Source organism: Ornithodoros turicata, chromosome 9 (genome assembly GCF_037126465.1).
Source record: "Ornithodoros turicata isolate Travis chromosome 9, ASM3712646v1, whole genome shotgun sequence".
Lineage (NCBI taxonomy): Eukaryota > Metazoa > Arthropoda > Arachnida > Ixodida > Argasidae > Ornithodoros > Ornithodoros turicata.
The window spans coordinates 1575052-1602796 of NC_088209.1; the positions used below are offsets into that span (position 1 = coordinate 1575052).

At 42.9% G+C, this 27745-nt stretch overlaps 1 protein-coding gene across 1 annotated transcript in view; it reads right to left on the reverse strand.

Annotated features, from left to right (window-relative positions):
* Window positions 1-1675: 1675 nt before the first annotated feature.
* Window positions 1676-27745, reverse strand: part of LOC135368051 (uncharacterized) — a 38832-nt gene continuing 12762 nt past the window's right edge. Inside the window, exons 2-3 of the mRNA XM_064601130.1 lie at window positions 12584-12856; window positions 1676-5218 (exon numbers count right to left, since the gene is read on the reverse strand). Of these exons, the coding sequence (XP_064457200.1) occupies window positions 4875-5218; window positions 12584-12856 (617 nt within the window). The 3' untranslated portion in view covers window positions 1676-4874. The remainder of the gene's footprint in view (window positions 5219-12583; window positions 12857-27745) is intronic.

Sequence of the window (27745 nt, forward strand, 5' to 3'; positions counted from 1 at the left end):
TAGCATACCAAAACCGAAATCTGTTTTCTCAAAAAACGGTATTCCCTAAAACGTGCCCCGGAGTCTCTAAAACGGTATTCGCTAAAACGAGACTCTTTTTCCCTAAAACGTAACTCGCTAAAACGTGACCTGTTCTCTAAAACGCAATTCTCTGAAACGAGGCTCTCTAAACCGTAGGGGAACCAATTGAAAGAAAAGTACGACCGAAGGTCGCGTCCCTTTCAGGGACCATCCTAATCCCCTCAAGACCGTGGCTTTCGGGCGCGACCTTGTTCACCTTTAGCTTCGAGCGTAGTTCAACTTTATCAAATTTGTGGCGCTGTCGAACAGTATGACGTCATTTGTTTACAAACAGGGAGAGGTATATTGTGAGACTGCTGTTTGTACATATTTGTTTAACCGCTTTCATAATTTTACCCAGTGCACATGAAGACCACGTAAATGCTTCTGGGGAACTTAGAAACAGGAACTGCTTAACTGAGTAATATAGTGCGGCTTTGTGCTTATTATGCATTTTGTGCTTTGCATTGTGTTATTTTGAATGTCTCAGGTGGACTGTTATGTGCATATACCGTGTACAAAGGGCCATGCACACTTGTTGCTTTTTGCTCTCCCTCAATGTCTGAGAATTGCTACCTTGAATTGTTGAGCACTTTTTAAAAAGGTGAAGCAATCCACACATCATTATGACATGTGTCAGATGAAGTAACCCTCCACGCCCTTTCGAGTGCCACCTTGGTGTGTCCTACGTTCACTTGTGATCTGCATGTGAAAGTTACGGGTAATACACAGATTGTAGAGTTATTATGCGATACCAGTGGCATAAATTGTACAGTGCGCACCCACAGATTGCATACCTTGTGTTGCACTGACGTGTGACGGTGGAGTGGACTACCTTCATTGAAAGCTTTCTTGTAATCCAAACTTTAGCAGGACTGTTGAGATCATAAGTGCACCACACAATGCCTTGTACTGTGCGTAGCCTTGTGTACACTGATAGTCCTGTGTATGCTGATCCTGTAAACCTCAGGCTACCACACACAAACCTCTCATTGTTTGCACGAGTTGTCATATGTTACTACGGGTGATTTGTCATTAAACGTGTTACCAGTGCACTCTTACATGAAGTGCTCTGTCTTGTATTTCATTGCTCTCTTCAGTGGGCTACTGTCATGGTCAAACAGGCGATCCATCGGCCTTCAAACAACTGTTCGATGTCGCGATGGTAGTAAAGGAAAACTAAGCAGGTGATGGGGAAAGGGAAGTACGTGAACCGACGTCACAACTGACATTGACAGTGACGTCACCGAATGTCATGAATGGCGTCACAATTGTAGTTGTCCGCACCATGGATGGATGGCGCTGACTGTCAAAAGATGGCGTAGATATGAAGACGCGGGGCCTTATGGGAGTATCGCTACCTTTTTACATACACGCTGGGTTTCCTTCTTAAGATTTTCATGGAGGAACGGCGCACGGCAAAAGAACTCCAGGTGGTCCATGCAGTCTTACACTGCAGCACGTGCAACATGCCACCACACTGCGCAGACAAACCTATACGTGTAACATCACGGTACCATTATTAATGAAGATTTCTATGATTTGGAAGAAGGAACAACTTAGTATATTTGCCACCGACTTGCACTACAGTACATAAGCTTCACATGTACACAAAGCAGTATTTAGAATAAAAGTTTAATGCGGCAGTAAAGTAACACTACAGTAGTGTTGTACACAACATTTTGTTCGTATCTCACCTAAGGCACTTTCACCCATGTGCTCATGCACAGACTATAATACGTCTTATGTCTATCAAAAATAAATAAAATATGCAAGAGGCACTTTAGTATCTCTTTGTTGTGATGACCCTCTCCTTTCTCAGTAAATGTCCAATGATAAGAGCCACGCGATGGGGTATAAAGATATGGAGGTGGATTTACCCATTTGCACACAAACAGGTATATAAGTGAGGAAGGCTTCTCAAAATGTCTCAGGTAAGTACATTATAAGCAAGGAGCGCAGGTGTCACTAGGCACTGTAGAGACCAGTGAACGTGGGAAAGTCTCTGTTAGAAATATTGCATCTTCTCAGAACACGGCCACCAGATCTATGAGACTTTCTTTTTTTCTCCTTTCGTGAAACAAGTTCCTGGGATTGTCTTGTATCTTATTATACTATTTGTTTTACAGAAGTGCTTCCATTTGTACATGAAGCATGAGAATTCCATTATAAGCACCTATTTGTCCATGGACTCTCAAGCATAGCTTTCAGCACTCGCTTTAGTCTTCCAGTCAAGAGCAAGAGAAAGCCTGAAAGTAACCACACACACAGTCCACTAAAATATTCTCCCAATATTTCAAAATATATGTGGCTAAAACGGAGACTTTTCAGCAAATAAAGCTAGAACAAAAACTTTCAGTGAAGCACTCTCTCATGTAAAACTTATTTTGCAGTGAATACTGACATGACATGGCTAAACAGTATATCGCAGGATATGGAATGCTATTTTATGAAAACTATTCAATGTAGGGCATAAATGAACAAAGTGGCTGTTAATTTACAACATCTTTACACACAGCACTGTACACAGCAACATAATGTATGCCAGAAAAGATATTCTGGGATGTGCATAGTTTTGCTGCCATAAATATACTACTAGACACATTTTGTTCTTCGTGGCCCGACAGCAGTTGTTCACGCGGTGATGAAGTAAAGTTGATGCATTGATTATTAGATATTTGTTTACAGTGAAGGCCCCTCTAGGACAAAATTAACCACTATATTGCACTCTGTAACAATAATAAAAGTATATGGAAGACCTATTTACAGTTAATGGTGCATGACATGGGAAAAAAATCACACACAATCAACAGTGATATGTACTTGATTGTAGGACTCACAGCTTCAAAGGCATGCCTCGAGACCATTATTATAGCAATATTTAGGCACATCAAAAGTATGTTTGCATTAAAATGGTTTCATCGTACTAACATGTGTGGAATGTATGACTGGAATTAGTAAATATTCAAGATTTCACGTATCGCCCAGCCAAGGATTATAGCACACAAGCGACAACTCCATGAGCTCAATGGCAGTAGCTTGATGAAGTAAAGATGTGTTCCATGCATCTTTGCAAGAAAGCAACTTGTACAAAGGCAGCCAGTACAAAGTACAGATTGTTGCTACTGATCTTGGTCTCACCTAGATTTTCTTATCCCAAGAAAGGGCTTTAAAGTGACTGAACAATTGACATGACGCAGTTGTATACTGTTTCATTTGACAGAAGCCTCTACAGATGCTGAAATTAGTACTATTCCAACATTATTACTCATCCTATTGAGCTACGTTAAATGTCGCCTCATTGCTCGTTTAAGACATAGTAGCTTGTCATACTTTTTGTGATGTAGTAGGTTCGTGGAAGTCTGGACACACTACCCTTACCAAGTGTAGAAATATTGCAGAAGAGCATGCTAGCGACACACTATGCAGACGATACTAGATGTGCCTGGCACCACTATAACAGCAGAGCATTTACGTTTCTTGCCAACATTTACATTTCTTGCCAATCGTGCATTTCAGTGCATATGTAATCAGTTTTCTTTGAATTACATGAAGGCACACAATGAATATCCTGACCCAAACATCTTTGAAAGTGCTTTTGGCAGTAGGGCTTGGCAGCCAGCAAAAACCAGATGTCTGTCTTTTTCCAGAAAGAAATGCTTACTTGTGTCACTCTGTTCCAGTATATTTCTAGCTTTGTCTTTAAGCTAGGAGGTAGGTGTATACAGAGCGCTTTTGTTATTCGTTACAGAATTTCTATTTAAAAACTAGCAGAGCAAAATAGATGTTTTAGCAGATGGGTTATACGGCCAGGCGAACATACTGTAGGACAGTGTTTGCAGCTACTGGATGATAACTTAGCTAAAATTCATTGATTAACTTATTCATTAAATGTTTTCTGGGAAATGCGAGATGGCAGAATTGGAGCCAGTCATTGACAGAATGGCGTAAATGCAGACTAGCTGGTGGAGGCTTGCCTATCATGGAGCCAGTCATTATTCAAATCCACCACCCTTATTAAACGCCCTGTGAAGCAAATGTACTCCGAGATATAAAATGTCAAATTTCGCTGTGCGAATGAGCCGAAACTAGAACTAAGTGTTTTTCCAGTGCAGCAACGACACAGCTTTCGCCTTATCTGGGCTGGAGATCGGTCTCTGATTAGTGCTTACTCCAATTTGCTCCAAAGCCAGTGCCCTCTCACTGGGATTGCCCGTGGCTCTTTCTATGCTTGGGTACTCCATAGTTCTGGTTTCGGCTCATTTGCATAGCGAAATTTGGCAATTTATACATCCAAGTATCCCGCTTCTCACGGTGTTCAATAAGACGGTGAATTCGAATAATGACTGATTCCAATTCAGCTATCTCGCATTTCCCAGAAAACATCTAATTAATGAGTTAATTAATGAATTTTAGCCAATTAGTCGTCCAGCAGTTGGATACATTGTCCAACAGGATGTCTGCCTGGCTGTATAACCCTCCTGCTAAAACAGCATCTATTTTGCGCTAAATAAAAATTCTGTACCAAATAAAAAAAACATCCTGGCTATGTTGGTTTCTGTCAAACTGTGCTGCAGCTTTGGGCCTGCTTTTCTTGCACTCCTACCAACTTGAACGTGATTCTACTGTTTGCGCAACTGGTGTGACAACTGGAACGTCTCAATACATGAAATAAAACATCCAGATTCAGTGAACCACATACAGTTTGACACAAGGTAGACTGCTGGCAGTCTTCGATATGTTTTCTGGAATGCTTTCCTGTTGATAGCTGTAGTCAAGGAGGCCATCTAGAAAAGAAAGATAACTAGGACTTGTCACGAGGCTTCAGATGGAGAGCCACTGCTGTGCACACTGTTCACATTGTTTGTGCTTGCAACATTGCCCACATTGTTGCCTCCAATGGAGGCCAAAAGTGTCATAAGACGAAGCTCATGGTCCATTTCTTCCCTGCGCATGCGTTCCAGACGTTCCAGTTCCTCCAGCCGCAGCCTTTCAAGCATTTCCAGCTCCATACGCATGCGTTTGTGTTCAAGTTCTACAAACTTGTCGATACCACGAGTGATAAGGTCAGTCATTGTGCTGGCCATGCTACCTGGACATCCTTCAGCCGACAAAGGAAGCGCTGAGGACAGCTTACGTTTCAGGGGAACTCGGCAGCCTGGAACGTCAGAACACCTCAATGTTAATTTGTTGAACCAAATTCTCAGAAACACATCCTACCCAAAAGTGCTCTCACGTGACACAGATGCTTGCAACACATCTCACCTAATATATTAAATTGTACGGTTTATTTTACTTCTACTATTACTATATGTTTTTATGTATTGTGTATGCATTGTAATATATTATTATACGTATCCATTACGTTGCTAGCATGTGGGTGGAGGCCACACTCAGAATGGAGGGTGGTAATTATGGCATGAATACATGATACTTAGGTGCTGACCTGTGCCATCTGCTATATTGATGATGGGCTAAAACTGTCCCCATTCATTATAATCATCATGCGAGACCCTCACAATCGAGAACCAATTCTCAAGCCTGAAGGCAGACTTGTAAAGCACGTTGCTCTTACTTCTGTACAACAGCATTAACAACATTACAGCATATCAAAATATGGTTAACGCTCATGTTGGCATCGCGCTGCATCCTACTACTCCTAACTAATGATATACTGAATGGATCTACAGCATGATGCTATTGAACGTTAGTTTTGAAAGTTTCTCTGAAATTAAACTGTTACAGTATATTCTGCTTGTCATCATGTGTACCCATGGGTGCTGTAGTAATGACCATGCAATGATGTCTGCAAATTGATATGTGTGGCCCATAGTTACATGCAGGATAAAGATGCCAGAGATCTCATGAGATCTCCCACTTATCATTCCTGCAGATGTAAGCGCAATATACAGGGTGTTTATAGCCTGGATCTCAACGGTAATCTTGACATGCGTCAGATAAACTTGATCACTAAATATTCTAACGGACCCGCAAACATCCACGCCATCTTTTATAAAGGATAACCCTTCCCACTAAGCAACAATTGTCTTACGAGAGCATTCACCCACCCCATACAGGTTACATACTGATGTGCAAAAAACCTACAAGACTTCTTCGTCAACACCAAATCAACAGAAACAACATCCCGTACAATAGAACATGCCCATGCAATCTCCCATGCTGCTATCTAATATCATCTAATTAATAAGTTCATTAAAGAATTTTAGCTACTTAGTTGTTCAGGAGTTGCAGTGCTGTCCTACCAGGATGTCTACCTGGCTGTGTAACCCATCTGCTGAAACGGTGTCTATTTTGCTCTGCTAGATTTTTTTAAAAAAATTCTGTAACGAATAAAAAAAAAAACTGTATATACAGGGTGTCGCATTTAAGTTGAACCCCAGCTTCAAAAAACGTGCATGCCGCTGGAACGAGACTGTCTGCATAATGCTACAAGCCTTGTAAGAAACTGAGCCCCTTTTTTTGTTTCGTAATTAGTTAATTACAATTAATTCTTTAACTTTTTATATTCAATAAAAGCGTTCAATAGCAAAGTTATGGACACCGACACGAGGTAACGAATGCCAATGGATACAATTCTCAACTTGCTACACGTTAATTTTTTCCCCTGTATCCAAAAAATGTGCGCAGACTTTAAAATATACCACGTGACTTTTCTCAAAAAAAAGGTACAATCAAAACATTCCCTGGTGCCCACTTCACGAAAGAACGAGCCAAAAAACAACAGTTATGCTACCAGATGTCAAGGCTGTTTGTGAAGGAGGGAAAGGGTGTGTGGTCATTACTGTTGGGCGATAAGCAGAGCATGGAACTCTGACCACATTCGTTTTTTTATTCGTCAATGACACAACTTACTTCAGGATGGCTAAGTAGAGTTTTATTTTGGAGTAGCATTTACCCTCACAAGCGATGCTCGAAGAGGTCTACTTCAGAAGCTACACAGTACTGGCAACTTGTAATCACATTTTCTGTTGATCTGTGTGTCAAACAAATGGCGTGCAGAAGTATATTGCACAGTCCCACATTTTTGGCCATGTTACTAACTCGCATAAGTTAATCACTTTTTCTCGTTGCTTCTGAACTGCTCTGACCTTGAACAGACAACGTTGTGTGTACCTAGGCATTGACGTTTGATCGGGTGCTACAATTCTACAGATGACGCAACAGTGGATAGTGGATAGAGGTATCTGGATGGTGGTGCGCTCAGTTGCCCGCATCCAAAAAAAGTGCATTTTTGTATTAGTGCTGCACTCGTTATGAAGGAGAAGTATTGAACACGAGCTTGTAAATACAACTACGAAGCGCAAAATAAACAATATTACTCGAATAGGTGTCAAAATGCAGGATAACTGGTGATACATGATGAAATTTGACTGAACCCGAAGACAAGGAAAACACAGACCATCACAAACAATATTACATCTATTGCACCTGTAACTCAAGAGCTTCGGTAGGAGTTCTTGCCTCCTTTAAATACCATGCCAATGATGGGGATGGTATCCAGAAGAAGAACAGTCTCTATTCGATATATCGGCGGCTCTCATCCTGAAGCCCTCTTCCCTTAACACTTCCTTCCTGGCTCACTGGATTTTTTATCCGTCTGAGAAGGTTTCTGTGTCATGTCACCTCTCCGGGCTAGTGTGACCCAGATTTGGAGAAAGTGCTTGCACTGCAGAGCTTCCTTCCCCACATAATGGAAAGGAACTGCAAGTGTTTCTTGGGCTATTTGCTTTCTTGGGGTATTACTGCAACTTTATCCCTTTGTAAAAGTATGACACCTGACACTGATTCTATGAAAGAGTACTGCACGGAGCTGGGGACCAGACCAGAAGGCAGCCTTCAACACCCTTACGCACCACATGGTGGAGGAAGCAGTTCTTTAGCCTGCCTAGACTCAGTCATCATTGAAACAGATGCCAGTGGAGAGGGAATTGCGGCACCTTACTGCAAGAGCATGCAGGCAATTTACGCCTTGCACTTTTATCAGCCAGGTATTAACTCGAAAGAAGTGAGAATTTGAGAATTCTTGTTGTGTCGTCCTTCTTCCCTCCTCGTCTCGGGATTCGCCTCTCTCATCAGGTATTAACTGATGCAGAGATAATGATGCAGGAGTGGCAGTGGTATGGGCGCTTGACAGAATTGGACTATATGTAGGCTTGACCCACTATGAAGTACACTGTGACTTCCTTAGCCTGGATGTTCCATGATGAGCAAACTTCCAGTACATTAAGCCCTTTCTCTGGGTTGTCCAGTTGACAGACCTCATGGTCCATAGCAGACTCCCTCTGGGTGTGTCACAACCATAGAGTGAGAAGTTACCCGTCAAAAAAAACTCGTTACAAGTTAAGTTACCGTGTGCAAAATGTAACTAGGTTAATAACGAAGTTCTTCAGCATGTAATGTAACTCGCAGTTACCTAGTTACTTAAAAAAAGAACGAGTTACTTCCAAGTTACTTTGGACACAAAATAGTATTATGCAGGTGCAGCGTGCGTGAGCAGCTGAGTTAGACCTCGAGTTGCCTGCGGAGGAGTGCAACACGCTTAGATCGTTTTGGTTTATGTCCAACAATAGACCTCTCCCTGTTTGTGAACAAATGACGTCATAGTGTTAGACGGCGCCAAAATTTGGTAGAATTGAACTACGCACGAAGCTAGAGGTGAACCGGGTCGCGCCCGAAAGCCACGGAGATTACCAAATGGTCCCTAGAAGCGACGCGACCCTCGGTCCTACTTTTCTTTCAATGGGAGGCAGCGAACAAGTGCCCGTTCGTGGAACCCAGTCCTCTCCTTCCGATTTGTTTCAGTTTCAGTCTGTCTACCAATGTCATGATGACGTTTCTCTGGTACAGGTCTATTCGAACGCTTTGCATCTTACTCCCTGTGGGCGCACAATGGTGCAGCTTCATTTCAATGATAGCGGTTCTTACATCCTGAATAAAATACTGTCATAGACTGAATATCACGTTTTATGGCAAAAAATGCTATGAACGAACCGGAGAGAAAGCAAGAAAATATGTGGACGTGAGTGAAAAGCTAGTTCAAAGTAACTTGGAACTTAAGTTACTTTGGCAAAGTTACCTGAAAATGGAACGAGTTCCTCTGAAAGTTACCATGGTGCAAAAGTACTGAGTTAAGTTACAAGTTACCAAAGAAAGGAACTTAGTTACAGTAACAAGTTACCTCGAACTCTGGTCACAACCAGCTAACTCTATTCGCTCTGAAGAAGCAATAGCTGTGCAACAGACTGATATACCAATCCTCACTGACCAGAAGCCTCGGCACAGGACGACGAGGTGACCCACTGCAGGATGACATCATCAACTGCATCTGTGGCAAAGGGCACAGGCGAGCTGGTACCTAGTAACTAAACGTAGAACCCCGGACAAGCAGACAGGAAGAACAAGGACAATTGAGAGCTTGTTGTTTTGTCCTTCCTGTTTCCTTTTCTTGGATTCCATGTTTAGTCTTCCTTCAGACGGTAAAGGTGCCAAGATGGTTCGAGATCTAGCTGAACAAAGCGAGGTTGGTGATGGTGTCCTTTGGTGTATGAACAGCAAAAGTAGAGCAAACTATAGGGAACAAGTGCAACGGAATACACGCATAGATGAGACAACTGGAGATAGTCATGGGAAGAATCTGGGTCACGATGGGCATTGATTCCCTCCTAGGAAGGCAAGCTTGGTGGGCAAGGTATGGCATTGACCTTTGGCCACCTTGACCTTTGGATCAGGTCCACCTAAAGCAGCATGCTGAAACGTACGGGAGCAAGTTTGGACCCTCACCACTCACCCGAAAAAAGGGGAGAAGGGAGAGGCCTATGAGATCTTGAGCTACATATTTGTCATTTTTAAAACATTACTCTAAAATACCTAAATTACTTTAATCTGATAACTGTAGCTGTAGCTAGATATATTTAAGAAAATTTGCAGGTGGTCATGAAAGGTGCAATTTTTTGCGGTACCTGAAAATCGCAGTTTGTTTGTGTGCATGTTTCTGTGTGAGCACATGCCAGTGTGCGTGCCTGTGTGCGCAAGCATGCATGCACACATGTTCACGTGTGCTTGTGTGTGAGTGTGAGAATGTGTCAAAGTTGGATTTGTGCCATGGACAGTGCGAACTCCTTCCCATTAACATGCTGTAAATGGAACTGCAGGCTCACTGTAACTGAAGCTTAGCCATGGACTGCACAATAGTGATCCATTCACAAACATGACTGACAACTCCTGAATGTTAAAGATAACAGCATAGAAAGACATACAACAAAGTGTCTCATTCATATCTCACAACTCAGGTTTCCCCTACTGATTCCTATTACAATGAGTGCTAACTCCTGTTGCCACTTGAGAATACTGTCCTGACCACGGAAAAGCGAAATTTGCAGCTTGATGAGAACTGGAAAGGAGGGGGTCTTCAATAAGGGTGTTGCAGAATTTCATGGTTTTCCAGATACATAGATGTATTGAAAAGGCCATTTTTCAGTTTCAGAGTATTCCACGGTTTTCAGGAGAAGTGGGAATCATGCTCACACATGTTCATTTTGCTTGAAAGATTTGTGGTGGAATGTGATGGAATGTCACGTTAATATATGTTGCTGTCTTTTCACTTCAGTGCTGCCTTACATGCTGTGCATTGTTGCAAAAAAAGTTGCGGGCGTAGAAATCTGAAACAGATGTACTACACCTATAAACATACGGCTCACTATAATGAAGCTACTGAATTGGATCCACTTGCAAGTACCTCTCCAGGTCACACAAGTGGTTTCCTCAAGTGGAACCACCTGCAAATATTTTTAAAGTGAGATACTCCCAAGCAGCTCAACATAGTGTGAATTGTTTCATTAGCAAGTACTTCAAAACAACTTGAAGCTGGTGTTTATGATCGCAATGCACAGTTTCTTTGTATGTGACAATTTTCCTTGCAATACAGTCAAGCTAAGGAATTGCATTCATTTCTGTATCAATTAGGAAAATAAATTAGTCGACCCTCGTTCACCTGGACTTGACCTAGCGAAAATGTCCGGATAAGTGAAACATGATATTTTGAGCCGTCAACGAGCCTCGTATTTATTTTGTAATGCCTATGAAACTGTCCATAACGTTGTTTGCAATACTACTATAAGCACGGAGTTTTCCTATGCTCTTAGTTATGGCACAAACTTTTGCTGAGTTTCTTTCTGGCCTCTTGGAGTGTCACCACATGTGGTTCTTCAGTGTCCCCTAATTCACGGCTGTCGTTACTGCCACCAGCCAATACCAACAATGTCTTCACCAGTAATGATGGCATACATTTTATCATGTCCATTCACATGGAGAACTGCTAGGACTTTCTGACGGAAGGACGTTGCTTTCCTCTGCAGCTTCAAATGACTGGACTGGTCATCAGCCCAGCATGAGTACAATAAGAAAGGGGAATGATTATAGAGTAGTTCATTCCACTTTGGCTCTGTTTCACTCTAACCTCAAGGCTGTGACCCCTGTTGTAGAAAATGTAGGTTGCACACAGGCTCTGACCCAAGACTGGATAAGGCCTTAAGGCTGCAGCACACAAGGCTCCACCATCACTTTTCAATATTTATACTGGTTTTGCAAACTTGTAATCATTACATCTTTCATATTTTCTTTACACGAGAACAGTTCAGAAGATGATCGTCAGAAGTATGAAACCACTGCAGTGGCTACATAGCTTCCACCACTCTTAGATAGCGCCTTTCTGCCATACATTCTGTTTCATTATCGATCAGTAACAATGCATGGAACATGCAAGTTTACACAGGCAACCCTAGCAATGTGCATGGAGCCCAAAACTCAGCATACATTACTTTAAGCTCATCTTGATGTTGGGTATTGTGACTTCGCTCATCCAGTCTGCGCTAAATAAGTTCTGCTGCCTTTCGTCCCTGATAGTCTTCGTTATCAGGTTTATCGCTGAACGAAAGCGTGGTTTGGCCCTGCTTTGTTGCAGTCAAAGTTACTAGCATGATGTGCAAGTACCCTGGCTCATTACTTTTAAATATAAACGAGGCCCTGGTTTCCTATAAGGTCACATGTACAAACAAATAAAATGCATATTTGAATGTCTGTAAGGAGCCCATCAGTGTTACGACTAGAAAGTTTGCAAATTAGAAGATGGAAGTGCCTGCTTTGCCCTTCTTTTCTACAGTCTCTAAAAAAAGTTGTGGCATGATGAATGTTCTAAAACTAAATGAAAGTGACCAGATTACGCTGCATTATCTGCCAGGTACAGGGTCGTTATCTTGTAGCTCTTATTAAGTTTGAGCTGACAGTCGCTAGAACGAGCCATGCGCATTGTGTGCGACATATAAAGAGTATAATAAATCTTCTTGTTGTACTACTGAGGTGGGCAGGTGTCATTACAAGAGTGAAGAAATAATGATAAAAAAACATGCACATACACAAATATCCAGAAATGCTCACGACCTTAGGGTGCATTCTCCACCATAAAGAATGGCCTAATGATTACTGGTGTACATATCACCATACTCACGGGATGCATTTTCAGGCTCCACCGTAGTAGTGGTAATGGTAGGAAAATTGTCGGCGAAAGCCGGTTGGAACCCTCCTCGGTGTAAGGACGGAGCTGAGGCACACTCGAGGGGACTCCCGGTTGCAGGCCGGCCTGTGTACTCCAGAGCACCTCCCACGACGGCCGTACGAAAAGAGGAGAACATTCCACCACTCGTACGGTCATCGCTACTGCCATCTCCATGAACGGACCCTGTGGTAGAACCGTGATGCCCTGGCGTAGATTGTAGACCACCTGCCAGAAACATCACCCACAAAGACAACAATAAGAGATTTTGACTGAGCAATCGAACAGTAACAATGCTGTATGCATAATACGCGCATTATTTCTGAGAAATCACTACGATAGACACGTGGCAATACAGCAACTTTATTGCGTCTTGTAAGAGAAACATCACCTGCTTGCACTGCTGCGTAACGACAAAAGGTTGCAAAAGACACATTTCTATGATTTGTAATAAAACTGGTTTTCTCTTATGCATATCCGCTGGCATAAGCTCACCTGCTTTGTATCCATCTTTTCTGTAATAAACTCATTAGTATTCCTTCTAATGGGCTGTATGGTATGGGGTTTCGTTGATTATCAAATATCTTAAGCAAATTAACCTGCAGCTTGAAAATTCTCACTGTAACACTACACTGGCCTTCTGTGTGTGTGTAGTGAACTTAGCCATTCTCAAATTGATATTCTATAGTCACACTCAAGCCCAGAAGGTCCATTATACCAGCTGTTTATATTGCTCGATGACTCACTAGCCATGAGCAAGAATGGTGTGAGTAAATGCTACTTTCCCCTCTTATTGTTCGTGGGTTAAATATCCAACATTATGCAATTAACTTTGTGCACTCAAAAAATAGCGTTGCCACTCTATTCCTTTATGTCATAAGTAGCCACTCTCGAGTGGGGCTGTGACGCACTGCTGTTGCTTCCGTCAACCACAATTTCGAATATGTGTCACACGTCTCAGGCTCTCCAATACTGTAGAAGTGGTTCTTTCCATGTGGAAAATATTTTCCAGTTTTCAAACAAAGCTGGTTTGAGGAGTGATTCGCAAGAACTTAAATTCGCGACACAGGTTTCCGTTAGTGCTTTGCTGTTGCATATCGTGCCGCGGTCAATACTCGGGCATATTTCAGCGCGTACTAAGACATCCGTTGTTCATGGCGATGGCGACATTCTAGTTCAAAACCTTTCTTCTCCTCACAGACCTGGGAGGAAAGGCCCTGTACAATGGCCTTTAGGGACCCTGCGGGAGGCCATAATACTGGCCGTGTGCAGGTCAGCCAGTTCATTTTAGCATTCATTATTACTCAGGGCACTGAACAGTTCAGTTGAGATGTCGTACTATCATACAATCTGGTTTTGAGAAGGCAGGGAAAGGCATGTTGCAGCTTCATGGTTTGGTGTTATATTTTTTCTAAGTCATTCTTCTGCAGAACAGCCATTGATTGGAACGACCTCCCCTCACAAATAGCATATATCACGGACCATCACTCATTCCTTAAGCACATCAATCAACATTCACCAATTTGTAACTAGCATAACTGGATTAGGCTTTCCTGTACACTGTTGCCTTATATTCCTTGATGTTCTGTTTTGGATTATGTTTTACTACCTAGTGGTTCATGTGTAATAAGCATTGTACATCCTTCTTTTTTTCTTTTCTTTTCTCTCGTCTGCATTATGTCCGTCCCTATCCCAACCCCCCATGTAATGCCCCAAGGGGCCTTTGGGGTACATCGAATAAATACATAAATAAATATGTACAGTGCAATGCATTTGTAGGAGTAACCAAAGCGTGATCAATTTTCATTTCTTTACATCCTGCCTGATGGGATAAAACAATCTTCTGCGGCTTTCTTAAACTACCTACGCTGCATGGAGTACAAAGGGTAAAGGTAGTCGCGGTATAGCGGCGAACGCCACATGATTTTCACCTTCATATGGCTAGAGTTATTTGCAGGAACTTAAATTCGCGATTTTGGAGGAATGCGCGAAAAATAGTTCTGCGTTAAAAATGCCACTTCTACATTGCATTTTGTGTGGCTGCAGCCATTTCACCCATGATGGCAGTGATCTTAGTCTGTCTACATCAGTGGTGCTTCGCTTCGTCACATTTTGGGAACATCTTCCGGAACAGCAGCACACGCGGTCGCTTACGTTCCGCGGCTGGTTGTGCTCAACCAGAAAACCAGTGAAAAGGCGCTTGGCACATATGAGGAACACGTGCAGGTATTTCTTCTGTATGGAGAGCACCATTGGAGGAGGTGAAACTATCGTACGAGACTGGACTGACGATAGCACGTCTTCTCGAGAAACGCGGACACAATGTAACACGCGATCTGCCTCGACCTCCAGCCGTTGATGGTCATGCCGCAAAATATGTGCGGGCTGTATAGTACTTCAGGAATGTATTTGTGCAGCTTTTAAAGGAAAATGGGAGAAGAAAAGGCCAAGTCCCAATTTTCCGGGAGATTGGAGAGCGTGTCTGTACAATTGGGAGATTGAATGAAATTCAGTGGAACACAAAGACGCCTGAATGTCATCTAGGTATAACGAGTATGACACGAAACGTGGGCTACTCAATTGATTTTCGCAAGAAACAGAGTAACGCTAAAGACAGATCCTTGTGGCGCTCCACTCTCTTGGATAGCATAGTCCCCGAGCCGTAGTCCCTGATACTGAAAAAGTGCAGGTCTTGTAGGATACCATACCACCAAGCGGTGTCATACACCTTTTCAAGATTAAAGAACATCGACAAGCAGTGCTGCCTTCGAACGAAAGCTTCATGGATCATTGTTTCTACCCAAACAAGGTGGTCCATTGTGGAACATCCGGCGCAAAATCCACACCGTAGTTCAGAAAGACATTTGTTTTCCTCTAGGAAATGCGCCAGCCGACCATTGACCATACGCTCAAACGTTGTGCCGATGCAGCTCGAGAGAGCGAACGGTCAATAACTGAACGGGCTTGAAGGTTCCTTCCCGGGTTTTAACGGAGGAATAACGGCAGAAATTTACGTACCCTGAACCCAAACCTGATTTAAAAAAAAAAAAGAGAGTAAAATCTCTTTGGAAGCCTGAGACAGATGATTCAGCATAGAATGTCTGGGCCTGGTGAGGCTGACTTTGCGTACTCTAAGGAACGATCCAAGTTCTACTTTGGTGGAAGGCTGATTATACATCAGACTGTCTCTGACATTCACTGGAATTTTTTTGTTCTCCGCATTATGCTTCACTTTAAGGAACTCATTCGTGTAGTTGGAAGGAGAGGAAACACTTTCAAAATGCTCCCTCAGAGCATTGACTTGTTCCTGCAAGCTTTCACATGTGTGACCATTAACTACTAATAAAAGAGGAACAGCATGGTTCATGTGCACACCTTTGATCTTAGGAAGGTGATCCCAGATAAGCTTAGAAGAACTGGAAGACACAAAACTGTGCCATGAGGACCAATTGGCTTGCTTGCGCATCCACCTGGCCTTCTCGGCCTTTTAAAGGAGTACAAAGGGCCACCCAAAAAACTATCAGATTACGGCGTCTGATGAAACTGTGTGTGTCAATTTACTGAATAGCGTGAAAGGCTTTGATGTGTAAAATTTGCCTTCCCAGAAAAAAAACTCACATAAACATAGATCCGCACGTTCACCCTTAGCTCGCCACTCTGGGCATAACGAGGATGACAAGCATGATGACACGTCACCGATGACGTTACAGGGTCCAAACTGTTCCGATTTCTCCCCTACCGGTCCATTGTCCACAATGTGTCAAGGTCGGCGAAAGAGAAATGTCAAGGATTATTCTTCGTTTCCCCGCTCGGCAATCGCCCAGGATGCAATGCGTGCGCAAAGAGCACTGGGATTCTCTGAACCCGTCTATTGGGGGTAGAAGGAGGGGCCGAATCATGACCGAGCCAAGAGCAATGCTTTTCCGGAGCCCCGAACAGCTGAGTAGCAGATGACAGCTAACTAGCAGACATATCTCTGAACCAATCAGCAGGCACAGATCCTGAGGTCATCAGCGTGAGGACATCAGCGTGAGGTCACAGGCAGGCTCGTGCTACTCTCTACTACCGTTGCGTACTGTCGCTTTTTGTGGCATACTTTAAATACAACTTCTGCGATAATTATGACCCTGCGGTGCAAAATACTTGTCATGGTGCATCTTACATGCCTACTTAACAGTTTTATAGGAAGGAAACAGGGTGTTAAAAATGACTTCTGTGCTACTTTAAAGAGAAGAAGGTTGCCACTGGTGGGGTATCTTTGAAATCTATCCCATGCACGATTTTGGGCTTTCCGTATTCCTTCACACTCCTTGTTCCACCAAGGTTTTCGTCACTCGGGCCAATGAGCGGAATTTTCGGGAATACAAGTATACTGTGTTGCTGCATCAAGGATGCCATTAGTAATGACATGGTTTGCTTCGTCAGTCATCATCCTGTAAACAGGGATTAAGGACAGGTTGCATTTTTCGGAAAAAGGGTCCCAGACGGCCTGTTGAAGTTTCTACCTAGGGGGACACGTAGTCAAGGTATCTACTGAGACAGATACTTCAATACCACTGGAAAGTAATCACTTCCCAATGGATTTTCTTGTACTGCCCAGGCACCGGCCCTTGGCTGACTTCAACCTTCACTGCACTTCTCGGTCTATTCCAGCTGCAGCCTCACTGCCACATCTTACGGGTGTTCACCGTCAGTTCTGCCATCCATCCCACCCGGTTCCAGTTACCCAGTGAGGTACCCGGCCTGATTCGGCGATGTCCCTGGCAGCCCATACCATCGAGGGAGTAAAATCACGTTCCAAACCCTCTTTTGTGCCTACGTCTCAGTGTTTCCCACCATGCTCCCCACACCAGGTGTAGGCCAGCTCACCGTGAGGTGAACGGGCCCATTCACCACAATGACTTTTGTGATATTCTGTCGTCATCATCAACTTTCATGCTTTGCAGGTATTTTTGGACACCTCAGTCCCAAACTGATTGCGTGCCATCCGCCTTTAGAACAGGCCGTGGCTGCTTCTTTGTGGCCAGTAGGATGATTGGCCTTCGTCACAGCAGCGTTCTGTTGGGGAGTGAAAACAGTTGTGAGCCTCCAGACTTTCTCAGTAGCGCCACTCCCCTACATTGCAAAAACTACATTCATTCGTTGAAGTTGCTGTTCCGTTCTTATTTGCAGTATCTGTTTTTCCTCTTTCCAACATGGGCAAGACTAAGAATATCTAGGTGGTCACACCCTCACAGTTTGCGCAATGGAAGTCAGTCCTGCATGATTCAGGAGCGTGTTCTTTTCCTGCACATTTGGGAGACACCAAGTAGTCCTCGTCACACTTGAGAACTGTGGCCAAAATGCTGCCACTTGAAGCGAGGATGACACTTTACATAACCGGCTTTGATGCTCGAAGGAAATGTGTGCAGTTTAAAAGAAAGGATTATGTCTTTTGTTTGGAATTCCCTGCCATCTCTTCGCATGAATATTTGTTTTGCGGAGACAACACCTTGTGGCTATAGTGTCTATATCCAAAGCAGAGCAGCCATTCTCAGATTAAGGACGCATTTGAGCGTGGCCAGTTACCTGTCTCAAAATCTCACTACATGAGAACATGCTCAGCCGCAATCTCATCTTTGCTCCCAAATTTACTTAATGCACTGAGTAAGAGCTTGAGATCGGACTCAGATGTCAGATTGATCTCAAACCGCGTTATGCCAACGGTCCCAATTCGCGTTTCACTTCTGCAAACTATCAATACTTCATTCACCCCGAATTTAACATTTTAGGTTGTTTCTTTGAAACCGAAACTTTCTGCGGAATTTGCGTTTCACTCCTGCAAACTATCTATTGTTTACTCACTCCAAAATTAAATTTTAGTTTTGTTCCTGCGAGCTATCAACAGTTTCTTCACTTCAAATTTCTAATTTGAGCAGGTTTCTTTTGAAAACGAAACTTTCTGGATTCGCATTTTTCTCCTGCAAACTCTTACTACCTTGTTCACAAAGAATTGAAAAATGTACTCATGTTTCTTTTAAAAATGAAACCGTCTAAATTTTCGTTTAACATATTTTAACATAAAAGTATAACATATTTCCGTCTGAAACACAACCTTCTCAATTCTCGTTTTTCGTAATGCAGCTCGATGATCGTGCTTCACTCTTGATTGGTTATTACCTCTCCGGAGCAAAAAGAAAAAAGAAAAGAAAGAAAGGAACATGATAATGGGAAATAAATTATGAAGTTCATGAAGATTAAATATCGGAGTATTATACATCAACACTGCTATAAAGTGGGCATTCCTGAGGAGGTATTATTGGTCCTTTAAGAGGCACTAATATGTAAAAACAACTTCGCTTCAAATTACTTTACAAACTATGTTAATTTCGTTCTTGTTATCATAATTCAAAAGCAGTGTGCATCATGCTGCGCATATTCGGAACACTACAATCGGACCTGTTCCAAATTCACACGCCCACAGTATCCATACTGTGGCCTTCGAGCTACCGTAATAGCTATATGCGTGCGTTTCTCCTGCTGTCTCATTGGATGCCGCCAGACTTTGCCTCCTGGTGATCCCGTTACCGGCAAAGACTGCTCTGTTTTCATTGAGCTTTTCTTCTAAACAGTAATTTTGCTTGAACTGTACTAATTGAAACACAGACTTTCATTTGAGAGCAAGTTGTTTTTGCATTTTAATGCCCCTTTAATTGTCACAAACCCATATCCCCATGACAGTAACATAAGCTACTAATAGTTTAACAGCGTATGCGACTGCTCCACGACATCTCCTTTTCTGCTTTGTTGGTTTAAGAAGAACAAAGGTTTGTCATTTTTATGTAATCGGTTTTCATGCTAACGGTCCGAAACAGTAAAAAATACGAATACTGTGCAACTATAAATAAAGAATTTGATTAGACTGATAATGCAACTGTGAGCAGTGGCTTCTACATTTTTGCAGCAAGCGGGTTTGGACTGTGTCCAAATCGGGCGGATTCAAGGTGGGGGGGGGGGGGGACCACCGGCCCACCATACGGCTGTGTTCCCTATGTAAAAACCCTCTCCTGGATGATACTGTGTCGCAAAGCACGGAATTTCCTTAAGACCTCCCCCCATGACACACCCTTAAATCCGCCCCTGGTCCAAATCGGTATCATACACACATCGATATACACACTATCATAGTTTTGACTAAAACTATCGAGAGTCAAATGAGTAGTCGTCTCAACCATCGATAGTACTACTGATAGTGTTTAGATGAGTATCGCCCATCACAAGCGAACAAGTATAGCACGTCGCTCTGTCGAAAGCAGACGAATTTTGCGCAGCGAATGAGACGCATCGCCACAGGACTGGAAGAGTGGGCCTGGAGATGGAGTCTGGAAACCTCCTGGAGCGTTTTTACAATTAAATTGCGTTGTAATGGGACCTTTTCGAGCAGAAATATTTTTCGCGTATGCATTTCACGAAATACGAGCGGTTTTTAGACAGCTTGTATGCCCTTTCCATGATAACTGCCTTTGCCAAGATGGCGGTCTCTACACTTGGTTAGGCTTAACGACCCCCCTAGGTGCTCCGAGGTTCGTGGGCATGGCGGTCCTTGCACCCGCATCGGGGCGAGCGGTTGGCCGGACGGGCACTCATGCGAGTCCGCAGGAAGAGGGGGGCCCAGACGAGCGTTGACCCGAGCCAAACTGGTTTCCGGGTCCTAGCATTACCTCTTGGAGAATTCCTCGTTGGCCTCGGAGCTTGCCCGCTCCCTGGCGCGTTTCGTCTCCGAGTGAGCATGGCGCTCCGGGAACACGGTTTTCGAAATAAATCGATTACAAACAAACGAAAGAACCGCTTTTAGCTGAAACGAATAGAAGGTAGTGGTTTCAAAAATGAACGCAGAATATCACGTAAAATACGCGAAAAATGAGTTTAGTTCTGTACCAGTGGTACCGGATGTCTTGAAAACAATCGCTAAGATGTGTAAAAAATAATTCGTACATAACTGAAATGGGTCACATACCGAATTGCAAAACGAGAACGCTACGAAAAAATCGTGCTGTATGACTCTTTTGTGCATTTTACACTGACGTTTTATCTCGACCGTGTTTCTCACAAGCCAAAACAGACTCATTTGAACCCAAACGGACGACAAGTGAAATGGGCAGAAGAGTACATGTCTTGGAGTAGAAGCGTAAAAAAAAATCCCAAAAAGTACGCGAAAAAGCTTGAATCCATTAGTCAAGCCACTAAATGTGGTAGCAAGCGATTATTGGTACGCGTGTGTCTTCTATTCTGTCTGCACTGCCTGGCAAACGATAAACTTTAGTTGATTAAAAAAAAAAATTAGATACACAGATAAATAAAGCAGAGTAGTAGAACAATACAAATACTGCCAAAACATATGCCTGCTGCATGGGCCTAATAGGCAAGAAATGTGACTAAGAAGCGCATCACCACTGGGAGGTATTGGAAGCAAAAAATGCAGCATATAACTGGGTTTCATGAGCGACACCACAGTGGTCAGTTTGTGGGTTGCTTTTGCTCATCTGATGGTTCTTTAGCACGCGATGAAAGCTCACCACCCCGTATTTAACGACCCTCGCGGAAGATGTCGTCTGCCACCAAGTTGCTAGCATGTAACCAGCAGCAGGCAAGAAAAATGCCAATGACCAGGGGTGGGTTTAGGGAGTAAATTTCAGTCATTATAGGCCATGGTAGCGTAATAGCATGCCGTCAAAGGCAGGACCCCTTACGCAGAAAACTCCGTCTCTGCCATTTATAATCCATTTATAATTCATCACAGTTCCCTCTATAATGAGGGCATTTGTAGCTCTTCAATATTGGCTGGTTACTACAAAGTAACGGGCTGTTTCATTACATTTCTGTTAGTGTTTCAGGTGTCACAGGACTGTGGTGATTCCTGTTCCCGTTGCGTTCCAGCTTTGTTTCCAGTTCTGACAAAACGTTCCATGACAACCTGTGCTTAGAGCTTTATCAAAATTCTAATTCTTAGAGAGTGACATACTATGTGCTGTATTGTGAACTATGCTTAAATTTGCCACTGTTAGCCCTTGGAATACGCACTAAGAAGAGATCATTAGTGCAGTTAAGAGAACAGCGTTTTCCTATAGGACTGTTGCGCTGGGCCAGGTGGCGCTGCAAACCTCGCGTGTCAGTGCCACTAATGGCGACCTTTTCAACACACGGCCGCTCCCTAGCAGACGACACTCATTCTATGCTGGCTGACTCGGTGTGGCGTTATGGTTTATAGTCTGCTTTACGGATACAAAAAAAGTCGAAATGATCGACAAGTAGAACTCTACCGAAGAAACGTCACCGTGACGTAATCATGACGTTGGTAGACATAGTGAAACTGAAACAGCGAGCGGGGGAGAACACTGCCATTTCACAAAGCCATATTCCTTCATGAGGGTCATGGGTGGCTTCTTTGTATTAGTGGTACACACAATGAGGTCACGCCTTTAGTCGCTTTCGGGTCTTCATTCGCGTTCCCAGTCCACTGCGGGAAGAAAAGAAGGCTTCATCCCAAGAGCTGCATCGTGTGAAAGCCAATGCCAAAGCCCTGTGCAGAATGTAGTTTGTTATTACGAATTAGTTCGCATTTGCTTTGTATAGAGATACCACATGCACTCCGAGAAAAACTCATGACCTTCAGGCTCCAGAAGATGGAAGAGCCCAGTAGCCATCGTTAGGAAGGGCTACCGAAAAGTACCAGTAGAATAGAACGGAACAAGGCCATGCAACTAATAATATGTAAAGAAATACAAAAAAAAATCGGACAATATGAGAAGCCACATTTAAACGTGGCTTTCTCGTGACTTAGATTTTTTGCTATCATGGAGGTATAAAAAGAGAGGAGGAGGCACGTCTCTACCCCGCAAGCACTCCGATGTGAGTGCTCCAAATTTGCTTCGGAGATGGTCCAAGTTAAATTGTGAACGACGTTGCATTACGAACGTAACTTCGACCATCTCTGAAGCAATGTTTTGCTTATGTGCTGTTTTGGGTCGTCATGAAGAACGCTTGTGAGTAAAATGAACGATGTCACGAGTGGGAATATATGGGATGCGCGCCGTCGTATTTACGCATTTTCGGTAGACACCCCTCACAAAAAGACCTTTGGGTGCGTTGCCCCAAATCACAATATGATGTACTTGCTATGAGAAGAAAGGGCATTTCGAAACGAACACAGTGATGTAGATTACTTTTGGGAGATTACTTTGGGAGATGACTAGTGAGGTTCCCAAAACTTATCATATTTTACGCACGAGGCAACTTTGCGATTTATCTCCTCGACGGCGAACCTTAGAATCTTCGGATCTTAGGATGCAATGCTACCCACCCCTGAAAATACGTGAAAAGAAAAAAAAAAAAAAAAAAAATCAACTGAATAGTTACGAAGATACGGGGTGTCAAACTTCGTAGGAAATGCAATGGTCAAAATGCCCACATCTCAATTATAGTTGGTTGAAAAATAAACACCAAGTATTTTCAACTACTTTCAGTGCCAATATGCCTCCTAGGGACAAGGCTTTCGTATATATTTGAAAGAAAAAAATTGGAGAGGTCGATCTGACCAACCTGCCTGATTCGGCATGAAATCACCCAGCTATTTTAAACCTGAGAAATGTACCTCGTGACGGGTACCTGGACTCACTGGCACGAAGTGTCCACGGAAAAAACGGGATATTGTTGCAAACCAAGAGTGAACTGCTCAGACCAGCTATTGTTCAGGAGCCACGACAAAATTAATACGCGCAAGAGCTAAACAAAAGTGTTATGCAAATCAACATGCTTCACAAACATTAGCATTACAGGTAGGCGACAAGGTGTGGGAGCATGAAAGCCCTCGCCACTGGACACCAGCATCAGTAACCGCCAAACATCCAACTCCAAGGTCCTACTTGCTACAAACTTGGCATGGCACAGTGAGAAGAAACACCTCCATGATCTGACCAACAAGGGCAGAGCCAACACCATCTAGAAAGAATTGCTTGCGATAGAGAAAGCCTGCCTCTCCTCTCTTCGCTACGTGGACATACATAGTCAGAATTCATCTGCTACTGCGATTCATCGTTCTCCCAATTCATCGAACCGGTAATACCCATTATTTTTTTACTGGACCGGAAATTGTTTCTACTGCTCAGTCGAAATAGCCCGAAGGAGCTACCGTTTTGCGAAACAGTTCAAGTGGAAATGCTTGCACGAGACAACCAGTTCTGTGCTGCTTCTCTTGCAAGCCGTATAGCAGTGTCGATCCTTTCATTGAAAACACCAATTAAAAAATAACGACTTAAAACGAGCAACACCAAAGCAATCAGGACGCAAGTCAGGTGCCCTTGTACGAGAACCTTACACGTTCACAAGGCGAAACACACAAGAACGAGGATTTGGTGCGAGTCAACCATTTTCTTTCCGTGTCTTCCAGCTCTACCTGACACAGCGGGCTAGGGATGGCAATTTATCCTGATATCTGTTTCTTGTTTCTTTTTTCGACACCATGTTTCTGCGAGGGGTCAAAAGGTTCTGTGGTCCATACTTCGTCAATGAAAATATGAATTTAGTTCAAACTACAGACTCTAAAGCTCTTTCATGGTCGTGTATAGTTCCCTTAAAAATTATCTCTTCCTTGTGTTCATTTTGAATTTCAAGCGAAAGGCTACAACTCGAGAAATTTTCTGCATTTCCCCTTACTTGTCTCTTTCCAGTTCCTACATTTATTTGTCACCAGATATCACCACGTTGCTCTCGTAAATGTAGTTTCTTGGCAATCCCCAAATTTCCTTGCAAGCTATGAGAACAGTAGTTGTTTCAGTTTCGAAATAAAACTATGTGGCATTCCATCATAGTTTGTTTAGTGGAATGTCCTGCAACTGATTAACTCATATGCTGAGGCTATCTATTTATTTTATTTATTTAGAATACTGTTGACCCGAGCGGCCTATCTAAAACGCAATGATAGTTTCCAAGCATTTATGAGACTGTTCTCAAGTATTACGCTGACTCTGACAGTCCGAATCGGTGTTGTACCCGCTACCAAAACTAAGTAACCAAATGCCACTACCCGCTACTCCACAGAAAAGTAACTCAATACTAGCGTCACTACAAATCTGAAAAGTAATGAGATACCGCTACAAGATAAAAGTAACAAATACTATGCTTCTACTTATCTGCTACCATACCCTTCTCTATGCATCACATTACCGTGTAGGCATCTCATTGTCAAATGTATCTAAAGACGGTGCAATATCTACCGTATTTTCCGGCATACAACACGCACCCCTAAAAAGGGCCAAATTTGAAAAAAAGTTATATAACGCGCACCTTACAATAAACCGAGGCCATGTACGATATATGCATATGCTTTCTTTGAAACACATCTTGACAAAGCCGTTAAACTTCGGTGCAACAGAGTCGGTGTCATAATATACTCCAGTGTCCTCTCCGCTTTTGGTTTCGCGTCCCTTCTCAATCATAGCTTCATAGCTTCTTCGGGATTTCGGAGGCATCATCTGCTTGCGATTCTGACGGAAGACTGAAGCACTTTCCTACCCCATCAGTTCTGAAAGCGTCACGCCGGGCACACCCTGGAAGAGGCTACAATTTGTACGTCTCCGGCCTGAAAAGGAACTCTGCGGGAAAATATTTTTGCGTATAACATGCACCACTGGATAACGTGCAGGACCTCTTCAGAGCACTTTTTTACTGTATAACACACGCGTTATACACCGGAAAATGTGGTAAGTTCTAGGGATGTGCCAACAGAATCCGCAAATCCTTGAATCCACGAATCCTAGGCAAGGATTCGAGATTCGGGAATCTGGAGTCCGCCGAAAGCCTCATTGACCGACGGGTGTTTTGTTGTTTCTTTGTTTACCTGCTCTGGACTGAAAGACTTCAGGCAGGACCTGTTACATTACAAGTTAAAAGTAATGTGGTATTGCTTTTGATTGTTGCTTTAGCTTCATGGAAATGGACTCGAGAATTTATGTATTTCTTGTTGTCGATGAACAATATGTTAAGTAAACTATATGGGCATACTTTCTCCCGAAACTGAACTATTATTATTGCATGATAGGCGAGCCTGAGTGATGGAATTTATCCACCAGCTAACCTGCATTTACGCCATTCTGTCTATTATTATTATTTTTTATTAAACAGATGTATCATATTCTGCTTCAAAACCATCTCTAGTAGAGGTTTTTTTCTTGGCTTTTTAAACTATTTTGAAACAAAAGGATTTGAAAGATTTGAGATTCACAAGATTCGCAGAACCTTCCTTGGATTCGTCCCATCTCTAGTAAGTTCCCTCACATATATGGCACGCAGTATAAAGCATACCACTACCTAAAGCCGATATATATTATTTCACGTTGATCTTGACCTTGAGATGACGCGCATTTGAGACATAATTGAATGTCCATAGCGCGTGTGTGCGTTTAATGATTCTCCCGTCAGAATGTTTGAGGCATAGGACTTTTTTTCCTACAGTGATAGTATTTTGTCTGAGATATGAGTGGATCCCAACTTCAAACTCTTCCGTCTGCCTCGTGTCGATAGGTTGATCAGTATGAGCAACTGGCGCAACTGTCATGATATGCGACCACACATCCAGCCATCAATAAGTGGCTAACCATGAGGTGAAAACATCGAACAAATGGCATAATGTTTGCTCTCGCCAGGACCAAGGTCGTGCTGTTGGCATACTGCACAAAACCTTAGGCCTCACAGGAATTAGGAGTCAATGTTGTTGCCTACCCCCTTCTTCCAGCCACACGATGACGTCCTCAGTGAGGGTCTACCCATGCGAGATCACCTCCGTAATGAAACATTTAGAGGGAGAGAAATATCGTGTAGCTTTTCCCTAGACATTCCAAACACTGCCCACGATCAACTGTACTGCTTTGTACCTGCGTACCACTATCAAGCAAGTGTGCAAAGAGCAGTAATAAGCAGCATGTTGGCGTACAATAACTCCCGGATGAAATTATTCTTTATTCAGTTTGTGTAGCTCATATACCCACAGTGTAACGTATATAATGTCAGAAAATAACTAGGCCACATTTGGCACATTCAGCAACCTCTGTAAGCTTAAGTAATTTTATCGCACCAGAAATGCTTCGCCTGAGGCACAACACATTAAAGCAAACTCAGCGGTATGTTTGGAGTGTAACGAATGACTGTAGCAATATCTCATTGTGTTTCCGATACAGTTTCGTATTCCTGTTCCAAAAGACAAGACACTTTATCTGCTCCGAACAATAAAGCTTCAATCAGCACAAATCCTAGTTTTGCAACTAACTGTATGAGGGGAACTAGCTTCGTAGCCAATATTATGCAGCATGCTCTACATACCTGCGTGTGTTTTGCGAATGTGAGCTAGAAAGTTAGAAAATGCACAGAATAACACAAATTATATTCCTAACTATTCAATTGTGCTTAGCTTATAAAAGATAGCAATCCAGGACTGCAGAAACTTTTTTCTCTCTTTTTCTTTTTTACTGTGCCTGCCTCTCTTTTCACGTGACCACTTCATATGTCAGCTCTTTATCACTTTTGTACCTCAGAAAATGCAGACTACTGCAAGAAAGCATGTACAGTAATAAACGGCAGTTTCAGTGTTTTTATCTTTTTATCGCTCGAAAAAAAGTTAGTGTAATTGAGGAAGATGGTCATATCACTCCGCCTGATTAACGCGTCACTAAAAAGAATGACGAGAAGAAATTCAGCTTCATCGTTATCTCACATTCTCTCTCTTGTGTTTCACGACTTCCACATTATAAAAAGTAGCGGTAGCGGAGGAAGAGCCCGCCGCTACTTGTATTTGCAGCGGAAATACCTTTTTCCGTGACCAATTTACAATGTAGCGGCACTGCTATGTAGAACACTGGTCCGAATAATATGCGGTTATGTTATTGGTGTTCTGTTTTTGGGACTGCGTTTGTTCACAAACAACCGCTTATTAAGAGCCCTGAAACACGCATATTTTACAGTTTATGTGTTGAGTGAATCAGCGGGCACCAATGGAAGGCCATGAGAGATTTTGACGACAAGAATGATGACGCAAAATCAACAATGGAGAGTCAATGTGCCAGAGACAAACTTTTTTCTGAGTTTATC